This window comes from Lithobates pipiens, unplaced genomic scaffold (genome assembly GCF_037356315.1).
Source record: "Lithobates pipiens isolate NorthernLeopardFrog02 unplaced genomic scaffold, aLitPip1_a1.2 Scaffold_8, whole genome shotgun sequence".
In the NCBI taxonomy this organism is placed as follows: Eukaryota; Metazoa; Chordata; class Amphibia; order Anura; family Ranidae; genus Lithobates; species Lithobates pipiens.
In genome coordinates this window covers 119,461,566-119,477,042 of record NW_027507903.1, presented here as the reverse complement: position 1 = coordinate 119,477,042, position 15,477 = coordinate 119,461,566, and the positions used below count along the sequence as shown (strand labels likewise).

At 44.3% G+C, this 15,477-nt stretch overlaps 1 protein-coding gene and 1 pseudogene across 1 annotated transcript in view; one reads left to right on the top strand and one right to left on the bottom strand.

Moving 5' to 3' along the window:
• The first annotated feature begins 8,846 nt into the window (after positions 1-8,846).
• LOC143961984 (exosome complex component RRP40 pseudogene) lies at positions 8,847-9,898 on the top strand (annotated as a pseudogene).
• Positions 9,899-10,380: 482 nt separating this feature from the next.
• Positions 10,381-15,477, bottom strand: part of RAB8B (RAB8B, member RAS oncogene family) — a 78,115-nt gene continuing 73,018 nt past the window's right edge. The window contains exon 8 of the mRNA XM_077468523.1: positions 10,381-14,702. Coding sequence (XP_077324649.1) covers positions 14,610-14,702 — 93 coding nt within the window. The 3' untranslated portion in view covers positions 10,381-14,609. The remainder of the gene's footprint in view (positions 14,703-15,477) is intronic.

Sequence of the window (15,477 nt, the reverse complement as noted above, 5' to 3'; positions counted from 1 at the left end):
TTAGACGTTGACTTAGGGCAATACCAACATCTATTCTTGAGGATTTCCATGCACATCTCCTCAGTCACTATTATTCATAATTGTATTTTCTCCTTTGTCTGACAGTTATATTAGGATTACATTCTAGCTGCTTTAGTGCTATTTGACTATTAGTCAAATTAGTTGTGTTTTGATGGTGAATTGACAGACTCAATCTCTCTTGAAACGGATTTCAAAAAGGCTGCCACATTTCACTTGGTGCTTGAAATTTGTGTGATTTTTTTTAGTGTATGTCTATATTGGTTTGAAGGGGCTCAATGAGACTAGATAATAATGTTTCAGACTCAACTTGATCAATGAAGTCTTCCAATAACACTACCCTACATTCCTAGATGGTAAGTCTAGGATTGACATCAGTGTGGCCAGACTGTACTATTTTCTATATATGTCAATTTACATTTTTTGTACCATGGCAGTCCCAGAGCCATCTTGACTGTCATGTTTATATGTCCTATCAGTTATAGAATTTTATTTTTTGCAATTAGATTCTACACCTGGGACTTGATCATTATTCTTTAAGAATAAGACTCCCTTTTGGGAATGTACTGGGATTAGTTGTCCTAGGTGGAATCTGGCGATTTTCCCTCTTCTTTTTCAGTACTCCTCTGTGTAATTTATTTTATATTATATGGCGATACTACATAGTTCTAGGAATTGATAGTTTTTTTTTTTACCATACAATATATCTGTAGGTGTAGGGGCCTTCTTTTGGTGTCCCGTGTGAAGAAACGGGATGCTCTATGGTTCCTTGTCGCTCTCTGGTGTTCACTCCTTATTCTGTAGTGACCATAGAAATTGTTCATTTTTAAGAAATGGGTTTGGGTATGAAGACTTTCATATCATTTTTTTTTTTTTTTTTGTTGCCATAGGATTTTGAAGTTATCTACTTTGATATATAACCGTGTATCACATCCTTTTCCTATTTCATCCACATCTTCTCCTGATGAAGATGTAATACTATTGTTTAACTATAAATGGCTTGTAAAATGAGTTCTTATACCATGTTTTGATATGGACTATTTAGATTAACCCTTTATTAGATATGGCATTCATATAGGTTTTTACATTTTTGTACAATACATTTTATATATTTTTTTTATATTGCAGCCACTTGCTAAAATCATTTAAGTAAATGTTTTGCCTCGTTAAGGTACACACAGCACCCCATATTTACAGAAAAACACAGTATTGTTGACATTTTTGAAGATTTATTCAAAAAGAAAAACTGAAATATCACATGGTTCTAAGTATTCAGACCCTTTGCTGTGACACTCATATATTTAACTCAGGTTCTGTCCATTTCTTCTGATCATCCTTGAGATGGTTCTACACCTTCATTTGAGTCCACCTGTGTTTGATTATATTGATTGGACTTGATTAGGAAAGCCACACAACTGTCTATATAAGACCTTACAGTGCATGTCAGCGCAAATGACAATCATGAGGTCAAAAGGAACTACCTGAAGAGCTCAGAGACAGAATTGTGGCAAGGCACAGATCTGACCAAGGTTACTAAAAAATTTCTGCTGTACTTAAGGTTCCTAAGAGCACAGTGGCCTCCATAATCCTTAAGGAAGACGTTTGGGACGACTAGAGCCCTTCCTAGAGCTGGCCGTCCGGCCAAACTGAGCTATCAGGGGAGAAGAGCCTTGGTGAGAGAGGTAAAGAAGAACCCAAAGACCAATGTGGCTGAACTCCAGAGATGCAGTCGGCGATGGAACAAAGTTGTATAAAGTCAACCATCACTGCAGCCCTCCACCAGTCGGGGCTTTATGGCAGAGTGGTCTGACGGAAGCCTCTCCTCAGTGCAAGACACATGAAAGCCTGCATGGAGTTTGCTAAAATAAAATAAAGAAAAAAAAAAAAAAAACACCTGAAGGACTCCAAGATGGTGAGAAACGAGATTCTCTGGTCTGATGAGACCAAGATACCACTTAGAATTAAGGCCAAAAAGTTCTATGTGTGAAGAAAACCAGGCACTGCTCATCACCTGTCCAACACAGTACCAACAGTGAAGCATGGTGGTAGCAGCATCATGCTGTGGGAGTGTTTTTTCAGCTGCAGGGACAGGATGACTGGTTGCAATCGAGGGAAAGATGAATGCAGCCAAGTACAGGGATAACCTGGACAAAAACACATTCTCCACAGTGCTCAGTACCTCAAACTGGGCCGAAGGTTTACCTGCCAACAAGGTGACCCTAAGCACACAGCTAAAATAACAAAGGAGTGGCTTCACAACAACTCCGTGACTGTTCTTGAATGGCTCAGCCAGAGCCCTGACTTAAACCCAATTGAGCATCTCTGGATAGACCTAAAAATGGCTGTCCACCAACATTTATCATACAACCCGACAGAACTGGAGAGGATATGCAAGGAGGAATGGCAGAGGATCCCCCGAATCCAGGTGTGAAAAACTTGTTGCATCTTTCCTAATAAAAGACTCATGGCTGTATTAGATCAAAAGGGTGCTTCTACTAAATACTGAGCAAAGGGTCTGAACACTTAGGACCATGTGATATTTCAGTTTATCTTTAATAAATCTGCAAAAATGTCAACAATTCTTTGTTTGTCTGCCAATATGGGGTTTTGTGTGTACATTAATGAGGAAAAAAAAATAGGATTTTTTTGTACTCACTGTAAAATCCCTTTCTCTGTAGTTCACCGACTGACACAGCTCCCTTCTTAGGCCATCGGGTTGTTACGCCACCTTCAGGAGAGGACTAGGCAGAACATGTACAACAAAACCAGAACTTACTAGTTCTGCCCAAGGGGCAGTCCCTTAGGTAACAACAACCCGCAGCCTGCATCCGGCAGCCTCAATACATCAATAAGCAGTATAACAAAGAAAAAATAGGAAGGGAGGGTGCTGTGTCAGTTGGTGAACTACAGAGAAAAGGATTTTACGGCGAGTACAAAAAATCCTATTTTCTCTTACGTTCACCGACTGACACAGCTCCTTTCTTAGACCATCGGGACGTCCCCAAGCAGTGCCAAAACGAGGGGTGGGAAACAGCATAAAACCTTCACCCACAATGACATGTGGGAAACAGTATAAAAACTTCACCCACAAAAAACAGGATGTGGGAACAGCATAGAAATTGTACCCTCATCTGGGAGTCACTACCTTACAAACCGCCTCAAAAAACTAGCAGTAACAAATGCAACAGTACATTTACTTAAAGTAACTGTTTTTGTCAAAAAAATAAAAAATACAGAAAAAAAATTAAGTGCAATTACACAGCCGCCTGCAAAATTTTGCGGCCAAAACAGGCATCAGCCGATGCACTGACATCTACCTTGTAGAATTTTGTAAAGGTGTGAACAGACGACCAAGTCGCCACTTTACACACTTGAGCGACAGACGCTTTATGTCGGAAAGACCAAAACATTCCAATTGCCCTGGTGGAATGGGCCGTGACCGGAAAGGGGGCCACCTGCCCCTTTAAGGCGTAGGTCTGTACTACAATCTGTCTGATCCACCTGGAAATGGTGGCCGAGACCGCCATGCCTTTTTTCGGACCAGCCACTGAAACAAACAAGGAGTCTGACTTCCGAAAGGGAGCCGTAGCAGACAAATACACCCTCAGAGCCCGGACCACGTCCAGGGAATGTAGGGCCACCTATTTAGGATGTGTCGGTTTAGGACACAGCTATGGTAACACAACGTCTTCATTAATGTGGATTGCCGAAACCACCTTCGGCAGAAAAGAAGGTTGCAGATGCAACACCACCTTATCCTTGTGGATAACCAGATAGGGCGACTTGCAAGACAAGGCCGCCAGTTCCAAAACCCTCCTGGCCAATGTAATGGCCACTAGGAAAACCACTTTCTGGGAAAGAGTCAGAGGGATCTCTGATATTCTCAAATGGCGGTTTCTGAAGCGCCGATAACACCAGGTTGAGATCCCACGGGGGTAACGGTGGATGCACCAGAGGAACTACATGACGGACCCCTTGGAAAGAAAAAAAAATAAAAAATAAAAGTGCTAAACTAAACTAAACTACAGAGTGACTACAGAGTGTCCTTTAATTGTGCTTAAGGCCAATTTCTGGTTTACTCCTCGCTGTAAAAACAGCAGGATCCTGGATATAGAAAAGGAGCGCGGACGCCATCTTTTCTCCTCACACATGGAGATGTAGGCCTTCCAGGTACGACGATATATCTTCGGAGAAGAAGATTTTCATGCTCTCAAAGTTGGAATCACCGAATCCAAAATCTCTCGTCCTGGACACAAATCTCGGCACCTTCCAATTGAGACAGGAAGCCAGGAGATCCACGTCTGGTGTGCCCCATTGCAGGCATAGGAGCTTGAACACCTTCAGATGGAACGACCAATCTCCTGAGTCCAGCATCTGGCGACTTAGGTAGTCCGCCTGCCAGTTTTACACTCCAGGGATGTAAATGGCCGATAGGGCCGGTACCTGTAGCTCTGCCCACTGGAGGATGTGACCGACCTCCCGTACGGCGGCCAAGCTTCTTGTTCCTCCTTGATGATTGACATATGCCACCGCCGTGGCATTGTCTGACTGGATCCTGATCGGATGTCCTCGAAGTCTTATCGACCATGTGGAGAGGCATAGCCTGATCGCTCACAGCTCGAGCACATTGATCGGCAACTTGGATTCCTGCTCCAACCAGAGGCCCTGGGTCCACTGAACTCCCATTACTCCACCCCAGTCGGTTAGGCTGGCGTCTGTTGTGATCACTGTCCAATTCAGAGGTAGGAACGACTTCCCGAACCGAAGCGACGGGGATCTAAGCCACCAGAGCAGGGAGTCCCTGACTGACTGGCTTACCTGAATGTGCTGATCCAGGGATAATGGCAATTTGTCCCATTTTGTCAAGATCTCCTTCTGCAAGACTCTGGTGCAAAACTGGGCACACTGTACTGCCTCGAAAGAGGCCACCATGAGTCTCAGGACTCGCATGCCGAAAGGGTATTGCTGACCACCTGCGGTTCATCAGCAGTTTTACTGCAGCTCTGAGAGTCTGCAGCTTGTCTGAAGGGAGAAACGCTCTCGCTTCCATGGAGTCCAGCAGTAAGCCTAGGAACTCCAAGTGCTGAGTCGGTATGATCACTGACTTTTTTAGGTTCAACAGCCACCTAAAGTCCTGCAGGGTCTGCATGATCGCCACATCCTCCTCTAATTCTGAGGCGGAAGATGCTCTCAGGAGGAGATCGTCTAGGTAACCTACAATCGCGATCCCGCGTTGTCGCGTTGTCGCAGCAATGCCAAAACAGGAACCAATACCTTGGTAAAGACTCTGGGGGGGGGCTGATGCCAAGCCAAAAGGAACAGCCACAAACTGGTAGTGGGCTTCTCCAACTGCTAATCGCAGGTACGCATCCTGGATGTCCAAAGACGCCCTTGATGGAGTGCAGCGACTACTGAGCAAACTGATTCCATTCTGAACCTCTGTACTTTTACAAAGTAATTGAAGGCTTTTAGGTCCAAGATTGTAGTCCCCAAAAAGGAAGGGGTACGTCCAAACAGATTGGAGTAGAACCCCTGGAACCTTTCCAGCTCCGGAACTGGTACTATCACTCCGCGACTCAGCAGGTCCCTTAACGCCCCCATTAGGGCCTCCCAGCAAGGCGGGAGTACAGGTATGCTGGAGGGGGGAAGAATCTGTTTGGTGGCCAAGAGAGAAACTATCTTGTAGCCAGAGGAAATCAGATCGCAGACCCATTGGTCTGACATCCGCAAGGCCCAGCGGGCTGCAAACTCCCAAAGGCGACCCCCACACCGTGTTGCGGGCGGGGGCAAACCTTCATGCGGTAGCACTTTTGCTAGCAGGCGTGTAAGGCTTGCGGTTCCAGGGACGCATTTGTCCTTCAGAGGTCGTCCTGTCAGGCTGGGGATGTTTAGCCGAAGCCCCGGCAGACGAAAAAGCTGTTTGTGGAGTGGAAAATGAGGGCCCTTGCCTACGGCGTGGCTCCTTAGTCTTCCTGGCCTGTGGGAGTAGGGTACTCTTACCACCTGTGGCATTTTTAATAAGGTCATCCAATAAGGCTCCAAAGAGCCGCTCACCAAGGAAGGGTAAATCAGTCAGGGCTTTTTTAGATGCCTGGTCAGCCGACCAGCATTTTAGCCAAATCAGGCGCCTCAGTACCACTACCGACCCTGAAGCCCTAGATAACAGAGGGAGGGTATCCAGGGCCACATCACAAACATACTTAAGGCCTTGCACTAACTTGTCTGCTAGTTCCACGCAGACAGGGGAAGCCTGTTCCCCCAATTCACGGTGCAAATGTTTTGCCCACTCAATAAGTGTCTGTGACACAAGCGTGGATGCCAGTACTGGTCGCATTGCTGACCCCACACCCGTAAACAAGGAACGAGTCACTGCCTCGGCCTTCCTGTCAGTGGGATCCTTAAAGGCAGGAGTCCCCTCTACCGGGATCGTGGTTATTTTGTTTAACCTGGATACTGGGGGGTCCGCGACCGGAGGAGCCAATCATTTTTTGAGAAGGCTCTCCTCAAAAGGGGAAAACGCACCATGTATTTGGGGACCGAAAAGGTCCGTTGCGGTCGACCCCATTCCTTGTATACGAACTTATAGAAATAAGAAGGAAACACCTTAGGTGTACGGGCTGGCTTACGGGACCCAAAAGGGACCACTACATCAGCAGAGGGATCTGCTGTATCCTGAATTTTCAGGGTATCACACACAGCTGTGATAAGTGCTCCAACACTCATCCTCACTGTCCAATCGGTCCTGGTCAGCGTCATCTGAAACGACAGAGCAGGGGTCAATCAGTCTGCGTTAGAGCTCTCCCTGGAGGACGGAGGGGGGCAGGGGCCGCTTTTTACCACCTTTGCGCCCACGCACCACCTCCATCTTGGCAACGAACGTGTTAAGGACTGCCGACAAAGCATCCAGAGGCACTGCCTGCAGACGAACTGGTTGCAATTGCCTGGATTTCGGGGGAAGAAACACCGGTTTCTAAAGCCATGCTGACCCTACCCTGTCTGCCACCTGTTGGGGACTTAGGACAGTGATGGTCCCACCCTCCTAACTGCTGCAGGCTGAGGGGCCCCCACCGCAGGACTCACCACCCTGACAGTTCTGAGCTGTCCAGCTAGGTGTGCCTGTGTCAGCTCCCAAATGCCTGTGAGAGAAAACCGCACTGTGCTGAGCCCCAGTGTACAGCGCTGAGCATGAAAATCATGTTCAGGCTTCAACAAAATGGCCGCCGAGTGTCCAGTATAAAGGACATAATCACAGGGAGAATGGCTGCAGGACTACAGTAACATGGAGCCAGATCATGCTTCTTCCTGGGCACACCAAAAATGTCCGCTGAGCACTGTATGCAATGAGGGACAGTGAAAACAGGCAGAGGAAATGGCAGCAAACAGCCCTACAACGATCAGCAGACACAGCCTCCAGACACCCAGGTGAGAGACCCACAGACAGACATTCAGGGCACAGCTACCCAGCACAGCCCCCAACCCAGGCGATAGCCCCGCGCCCCCCCCCCCCCCAAAGAGCCCCTGTCTATGGCACACACACACACTGCTCAGCAGCCCATACAGGGAGGGGGAGGGAAGATAGGGACAGGGAGAGAAGAGAGGGAGGTAAGGGACCCCCGAATCGACCTCCCAGGGAATGCCCAGCAGCTCAGCTCCACCGAGGCAGAGAGAGCTGTACTTACCAGTCCCGATGAGCTGGGGAACATTCCATCACAGACCCACTCTCCGATCAGTACAGGGTGGCTGCTGGCCCGGCACACTGACACAGACATCAGTAGTCCGATCATATGTGTGCCCCGGAGCATTACGCTCACCGGCCGCCCCTGGAGCTGGGGGGGCATGTCGTGGCTGACCCAGCATGGAGCTCTGGTCTGCATGCGCTCGCTGGCCAGGCAGGGGAGACTACAAGGATAAGGGTATCCAGCCTGTCACCCAGCCGGCTGTTGATAGCAAATCACAGGATCTTAATCTTGAGCAAAAGGCAAACTTCTGCAGAAAAAATACATGAACTGATGGGCCAGCAGGGTTCCTAGGTCCTTCTTCACTAGGCAGAAAAAAAAAACTGAGGCTGCAGGAGGCAGGCTGGGGGGGGGGTTGTTACCTAAGGGACCGCCCCTTGGGCAGAACTAGAAAGTTCTTATTTTGTTGTACATGTTAACATGTTATGCCTAGTCCTCTCCTGAAGGCGGCGTAACAAACCGATGGTCTAAGATAGGAGCTGTGTCAGCCGGTGAACGTAAGAGAAAAATGAACTTAAATGATTTTAGCAAATGGCTGCAATATAACAGGGTAAAAAATTTAAGGGGGTCTGAATACTTTCCGTCCCCACTGTATACGCCCTCTAAAGACCCCTGCTACAACAAATTGGTGAGTTTGGGTTTATTATGTCAGCAGTTATTACACTACACATGTATTGAGAAATACATGAGAGCCATCATTGCAGACCTCCTTCTGAAACAGTTAGCTTCCCAACTGTCTTTATGATCCTACGCCTACAAAAAAAGCAAATCAAAAGACAAACCATAGCAAGAATATTGCATACAAAGAACTGCTAGCCAACTGCCCATTTGTGCACTATATCCATCAGCTCAGTATACCAACTATCCAGATGTTTGGTGGGGAGGCATGGTTGAAGCTATATGCCAAGCACTTCATGTAGCTGTAAAATACCCGGTGATCTCAGCAATTTGCCTCCCTTAGTATTCTAACCACCCCAAGCACAAAAAAAGTGTCCTAGTTCGGTACAGAATACCAGTCTGTAGTTCCATATAGTTAGCTTTGCTGCCATGCCCCCTGCCCAACACTGCTCCTCTGACTCAACAGACAGGAATATGTCTGATGTCAATGTCATTCTGGTGCCCACCTTCAATGGAAAACCGCTCTCCCCCAGCATCACTTCCCTGGCAGTCAGAGATGTGATGGGTCAGGTGGTGTTACCTGGAGATGTGCTCGTTCTGCTGGCACAGACAAGGGATGGCTTGTTGTCTGACATCTTTGTCTCCTTCCTCCGGTCGGGTGCAGGTTGTGTGCGATCCGGGGCTTGCTCAGGCTGGAGACAACCTGCAGGTCACTAAGTGCGGAGTGATCAAGCAGAGGGATCTGGCGGTGTACTGGGGACTCCCAGCAGAAGAGGTATGTGCCTGTTAAAGGGGACCATGTGATTGGAATTGTCACCACCAAGGCTGGAGATATTTTTAAGCTTGATTTTGGAGGAAGTGATCAAGCTTATCATGCTTGGCATTTGTAGGTGCAAAAAACAAAACAAAAAAAACAAACAAACAAACAAAAAAAAAAAACAGACCCAATGTAAAAGGTGGAAACGTCATTTATGGACAGTTCATCGTGGCAAATAAAGACATGGAAGCAGAGTTGGCATATATTGACAGTTCTGGAAAAGCGAATGGGAAGGGTGTCATTGGACAAGATGGCTTTATGTTTAAAGTATCCTTAGGACTAGTAAGAAAGCTTTTAACACCCCCGAATGACATTGTCCAGGAATTTAAGAATGTATTTCCATTTGAAATGGTCATTGGAATGAATGGAAGAAGATGGATTTAAGCCCCATACACACGATCAGATTTTCTGCTGATTTTTTCTTTCACATTTACCAAAACCATATAATATGGAGGTCAAACCTTAGGAGTTTCAGTGTGTATGCAATCAGTCAGGCCCTTGCACTACATGGTTTTGGCAACTCTGAAGACAAAAAAAAAAATCAGCAGAAAATCTGATAGTGTGCGTGAGGCTTACGGCTAAAACTATTCAACAAACTTTAATTGTAGCAAGCTTACTGGAAGCCTGTGAATTTTTGACTGCTGCCCAGAGGAAGCAGATTTTTGCAAAGTTCTCAGACAGCATGTGTTTATCATCCATTCAGATTTAAATGAACCACATAGGATTGGTTTTATGGTATTGAGATACAAATTTAATTTTTTAATAAAAAAAAAATAAAAAAAAATTGGTTCAATGGAAACCTGTCCCCCGCTCACTCCTGGCATGGGTGAAGTTGCCAATCCTCCCAGGTCTCAGCAGCCCCCCTAACAAGCGTCAACAAACCCCCCCTTCCCCTCTCCCCATTACCAGCCCAGAAGATAGACTGAGTAGTGGTCAAGTGCTTTATAAAAGTGAAATTTAATCCTATTTTGCATTTCTATTTTATCATGAAAAAAGTGATTATGGTTTACAAAGATAATTTAGGCTGCACTGATTGATTGGGGGTTATCAGCATTCACATACTTAACAGATACAGCTACTGAGCTTGTACATCCCCATTAACAATAACATTCATCAACCAAAAAATGCCATTACCAGACATTTGGTATGGGGGTGTATCCTGTAGTCAGAAGGTAATCAGACACCACAACATTTTCTTGAATAGGCTTTAATTAGTAAAAGTTTATTATACATGTCTAATGGCACATTACAGAGATGTGCACTGACACAATGGCAGAAACAAGATAATTAGCAGTGTGCTCCTTCATAGAGAAAACAACGAATGTAAAACGGTAACGCAAGTTAAAAAGTTGATAATTTAAGAAATACATTTTAAATACTGAAAATGCAGAGTAGCAAAGAAAAACAAATGATTCAATCTAAAAATACAGGCTCTGGGGCAGTTAAAAAACAGGAAAATAATACTTTCAAGCCATTTTGTTTTCACTAAGACAATGTGCAAAATAAAATTAAGACACAATCAGCAGCTTTAGATTCACAACAGAGACTGACGTCATCCTGAGAGTCCAAACAAGCTCAAGTACAATAGTGAGAAAAGTGGTAGAAGGGTCACAAAGTTCTGGAAGTTTTCAGGATTCCAGGGTCAGGCTTTGTTGGCTTACATGAAAAGGTAAAGAGCACATAAGCAACTCATACTCATGCATACGCACCACACATACAAAAGCAAGAACACCTATCTACATACACCAGCTTGCACAAAAGCTGCTAACATAGATTTACCAGTGCAATATAGATCAGTGGAGAGCAGCCCGTGGATCAAGAACCCAAGCAGGGATCCAAAGTATACAAAGTACTGAGCATACCTTCAAATATTAAGCCATGATGAAGCCATACCCCCAATCAGCCCAAAACTACACCCACACATGGGTGGACTTTCTCCCATGTTTAAAATCTCCTTTTGGTTATCAGAATGAAAACTGGAATGGCTTGCCAAAAATGGGACAGGCTGGAGGCATGGTACTGGGAATAACTTCTTTATGGGTCCTATCACCCCACAATCATTGTGTTCAATAATTTTTACATCACGTGCTCCAGTGTCAAAATGACCATTGCTTGAAGAGATCAAAAAAACATGCAATTCTAAACTGAACCCAAGATGAGAACAGTCATATCCAAGAATTTTGGGACCCCCCAAATGAAATTGTGAGCCTTCCATGTAGAATTTGACCCACAGGCTGCACCCCTGAGCTTTAGATCACAGCCAACATAAAATTTAGGTTGGGTAAAAAGTTGGGTGTAGTTCATACAATCATTTGGTTAAGTTTAAGATTTTTTCCCTTTGTGAAATAATATAATACATCATCTCTGGCTTTACTATAAAGCCCTTGAAGAACTGCCACTTGGTTCTCTAAAGCCGTTTCTCTTTAGGACATACAGCCTTGTGCACAATACAACTCAGAAAACGGAAAACCTGAGGGGGTACACCAAAATCTATTATTTTTACCAAATATATAACCACTTTCAAGTTGAAGCCTGTAAAATTTTATACCAGTTTTCAAAGTTTAGATGGTAAAAGAGCAAAAAATCAATATATACCAACAAAATGTGTCTATATTGTTCTCTGCGGTAACCAGCTACTGGAAAAGGGTGGACTCCAAAGAAATATGTGCATATGCAGTAACAAAGGGGTATCAAGTCATAATTACACACATAGATGGACTTGTGTCTTTTTTCAACCTCACCTACTATGCAACTATGTAAGTCCTAGCACGAGTGAAATGATGAGCTGGTAATAAATGAGAGAGAATTAGTAAGATTTAAGAGTTTTTTTGTATCATTATGGAGTAGATGCTGGTCTAGCAGGTGTCACAACAAACGAGAAACTATTTCTGAGCGACTAAAGTTCAGGTCGGGGCTGTATACCTGTACGCTGGGTAAAAACAAAATGCATATTACTAATTCTCTTCTTCAAAAAGGCCATCCTACAAAAGTTTAAAGCTGAGCTCCACCCAAAAATGGAAGCTCCACTTGTTTTTCTCCCCCCTCCACTGCCACATTTGGCATCTTTTTGGAGAGTACCTGGTTTTCACAGGAACTCACTTCCAGGTGACTTTGTAGCAAACGAATCTGCAAGTTCAGCCCCCTCCTTCTCCCCTTGCTGCCGGGCCATTCACAAAAGACGCAGCGCGCATGTGCAGTAGGGAGCCAGCTGTGAAGCTGCAAGACTTCACTGCTAGTTTTCACTTAGCCGAGATTGCGCCGGCAGCACCTGGAAGCCTTGAAAAATAGGCTCGGGTGAAGACGCTGCTGGATTTGTGGGACAGGTGGGTGTCCTAATATTAAAAGTCAGCAGCTAAATTATTTGTAGCTACTGACTTTATCTGAAGGAGCCTGGAGCTCCGCTTTAATTGGCTAGTATAAACTCTGATATACTGAAACTGCACTTCCAAACAGGTCCACCAAATGTAAAACATGATTCCTGCAGTAGGACCACTCTAAACCATTTTGTAGAATGAGTGCATAAATAAACCCTTTTCTTAAAAGGGCAGTGCCCCTGGCGGTATGTAGTAAAGAAAGAAAATATTAAATCAACCAGTGACATATCCTCTTTAAGCCAGTGCAACTTTTAAACACATGTATTCCAGTCACTAACCATGTCCTAATAATGGTGCGTCTCAGTATCTACACAATCAATATTTGAGGCACAATCTTTTGCTTTAAAAAAAGCTTAGCTTTGACCTATCGAGGGATACAACCATTAACATCTATAACTGCTTTCTGTCCTCAGCGGCTCCACCTGGGCTGTACCTCTTACCAGAATTCCATGCTGCCTTACACGAGGGTTCGATGGGCATCCAAATACAATTGTTGGTAGCTTGTTTCTGGACAAACTATTTCAGATGAGCTTAGAATGACAAACTCATTACTCCTAAAACCACTGATGTGAAACCTTTGCAGAGTTTGTACAATATAGCCGCTATTGTTGAATCCATTCGACCCAAACCATGCCCACGCACAGGAACAGGTGATCTGAACAGTTTACATGCTTGGAGCCCTACCCACACATTTCTAAAATCACATAATGTAACCTCACCTTAGAACACAATAACCATATTGGCTATTAGGATACTGATCAGCTGCCAGATTAAAGTCCCATGCTCCAGACACTAATCAGATTCCATAATGGCTGGACCTGCAATAATAAGCCATGCCTGAGCACATTAAGGACACAATGGCAGTCACTTTCATCCATAGTAGAGCACAGGGAGTCATTGCCTTTCTAAATGACAGGTCAGTTGATGCTTCCATAGGTTAGCATTACTGGGCTCTGTATAAAACAAACAATCAAAGGTAAAACAAATCTCTAAACTTGTGCTTATCATCACTCACACATACAGTCAAGTTGGCTCAAAAGACAGACAAGGACAACCCACTCATTCCTAGGCAGACAATCATAAGACAGAATATGACTATATTCACATTGAAGCAGGTGACAGATGATGGACAGTGAAATTACTCTTGGGTCTGGGAAGGTAGGTTTGCATGTTCATTCATGGAGCGGGATTATGATCACTTGTCTAATAAGGGAAGCAAAATGCAAAAGGATCAAGTCATATATGGCAGCTAATGTGAGAGGTCTACACGGACTGCCTCTTGGGCTACAATGCATGGTCTGAAGAGTGTCAAGTGCACTAAACACATTCAAACCAAATATAAAATTCCTAACCGATTTACAGAGAATATCTTATTTGCATCAGAGTAACTTTATTATGGCTAAATTTCAGAATGTGTGTGGGGTCTGAAGATGACCCTGCATGATCAACGCCACTACTCTGCAGATAATTCTTACTTGGTTCCAATGCTGTACCTACAAGTTTTGCAATTTGCAATGACCAATGCATTAATTCCAATGCATCACAAAGTCCACAGGCAGCAAACAAGATTAGCAGGTCTTGAAATAGCAAGAGGTTACCACTATACATGAATTAAGGCCACCCTGCTTCTTTATAAATCGTAATACACTCTTTAAAATTAAAAAAGAAATTAAAACTGATGGCATGGTAGATCATGGATGTTTACATAGGAAATTCTAGAAACCTTTGATTAACCATGCCAGCCAATGCTCAGGCAACAAAATACAACGGTGCACTTTGAGGACTAAAACACCTTCAAAAAAGAAAAAAAAAAGAAGAAGGTTTACACTCGTCTGTTTGTTCCCGTTTTCTTTCAAAGTGTATGAAAAGGCTTCCCACAATAATCTTCCACTCCAGAAATCCATGTCGGCAACTGTCTCATATCTGGCGCTTTCAGCAAACTGCATGTTTTTCCCCCAGAGGCCTTTGCAGCACCTGTGCTTGGCAAGAAGCCAGTCGATCAGGTGTGCCACAGTCCATACCCTTTCTTCCATGTGCTACAGTTCATCAAAGTAACACACAACGAAAGAAACTGCTCTTCTTTGACGACTTCTCTGTAATTTTTACTGGACCTCCTCCACTCGGGGAGCTGCTTTCATTCTGGAAAAGAAAAAAACATTGAAAACAGCCTAAATTGCAACAACTTCTATTTTGTTTTTTTTCTGTGCTGGCTCTACTGCAAGAAGGACAATCAATCGCATAGAAAAAAGAAAGCCTATTTCAGAGTGATCTAGCATCCTCTCTAAAAGCCCAACTGATACCACGATGGGGTGGGGTAGGGATACCCTTTGCACCACTATATTTTGGTTACTATGTGGGCCAGTTGAGATTTCAGTTCACTTCCTGTCCCTGTGACTCCTAACAGAAATTGTAATTCTTCCCCTGTAAAAAAATAAAAAATAAAATAAAAAAAAAAGTGGACTAATCACTAAGGACTACACTGTGCCATAGATATCCACAAACCAGATGTAGATCACAGAGGACCCACAGAGATCTAAGGTCTGATTAATAACTAAAGCAGGGTACACACACATCCACCCTTTTTTTGTTCAAGCAGTAGGTTGAATATAAAAACAAAAAACACACACATGATTTTGGCTGCGAGCACTGATCAAATGCTGGGTTTCCAGCATGACCGTTGGACATAAACCAGTTATTAGATCGGCTTGTTGAACAGACCACAGGTAGACATGTAGCAATAGTTGGCCAGTTTCTGCTGAATGTGTGTACCCAGCTTAAGGACCGTAAATATCAGTCATATGCAGATCACCGAAGAAACAGGCCATGTCACAATTGCTTTAAGAGATATACAAGGTGGGCTAATACCCAAGTAAGCAAGCTGAATGCTCTAAAAAGGTAAGGCAGAGTTGCAGAG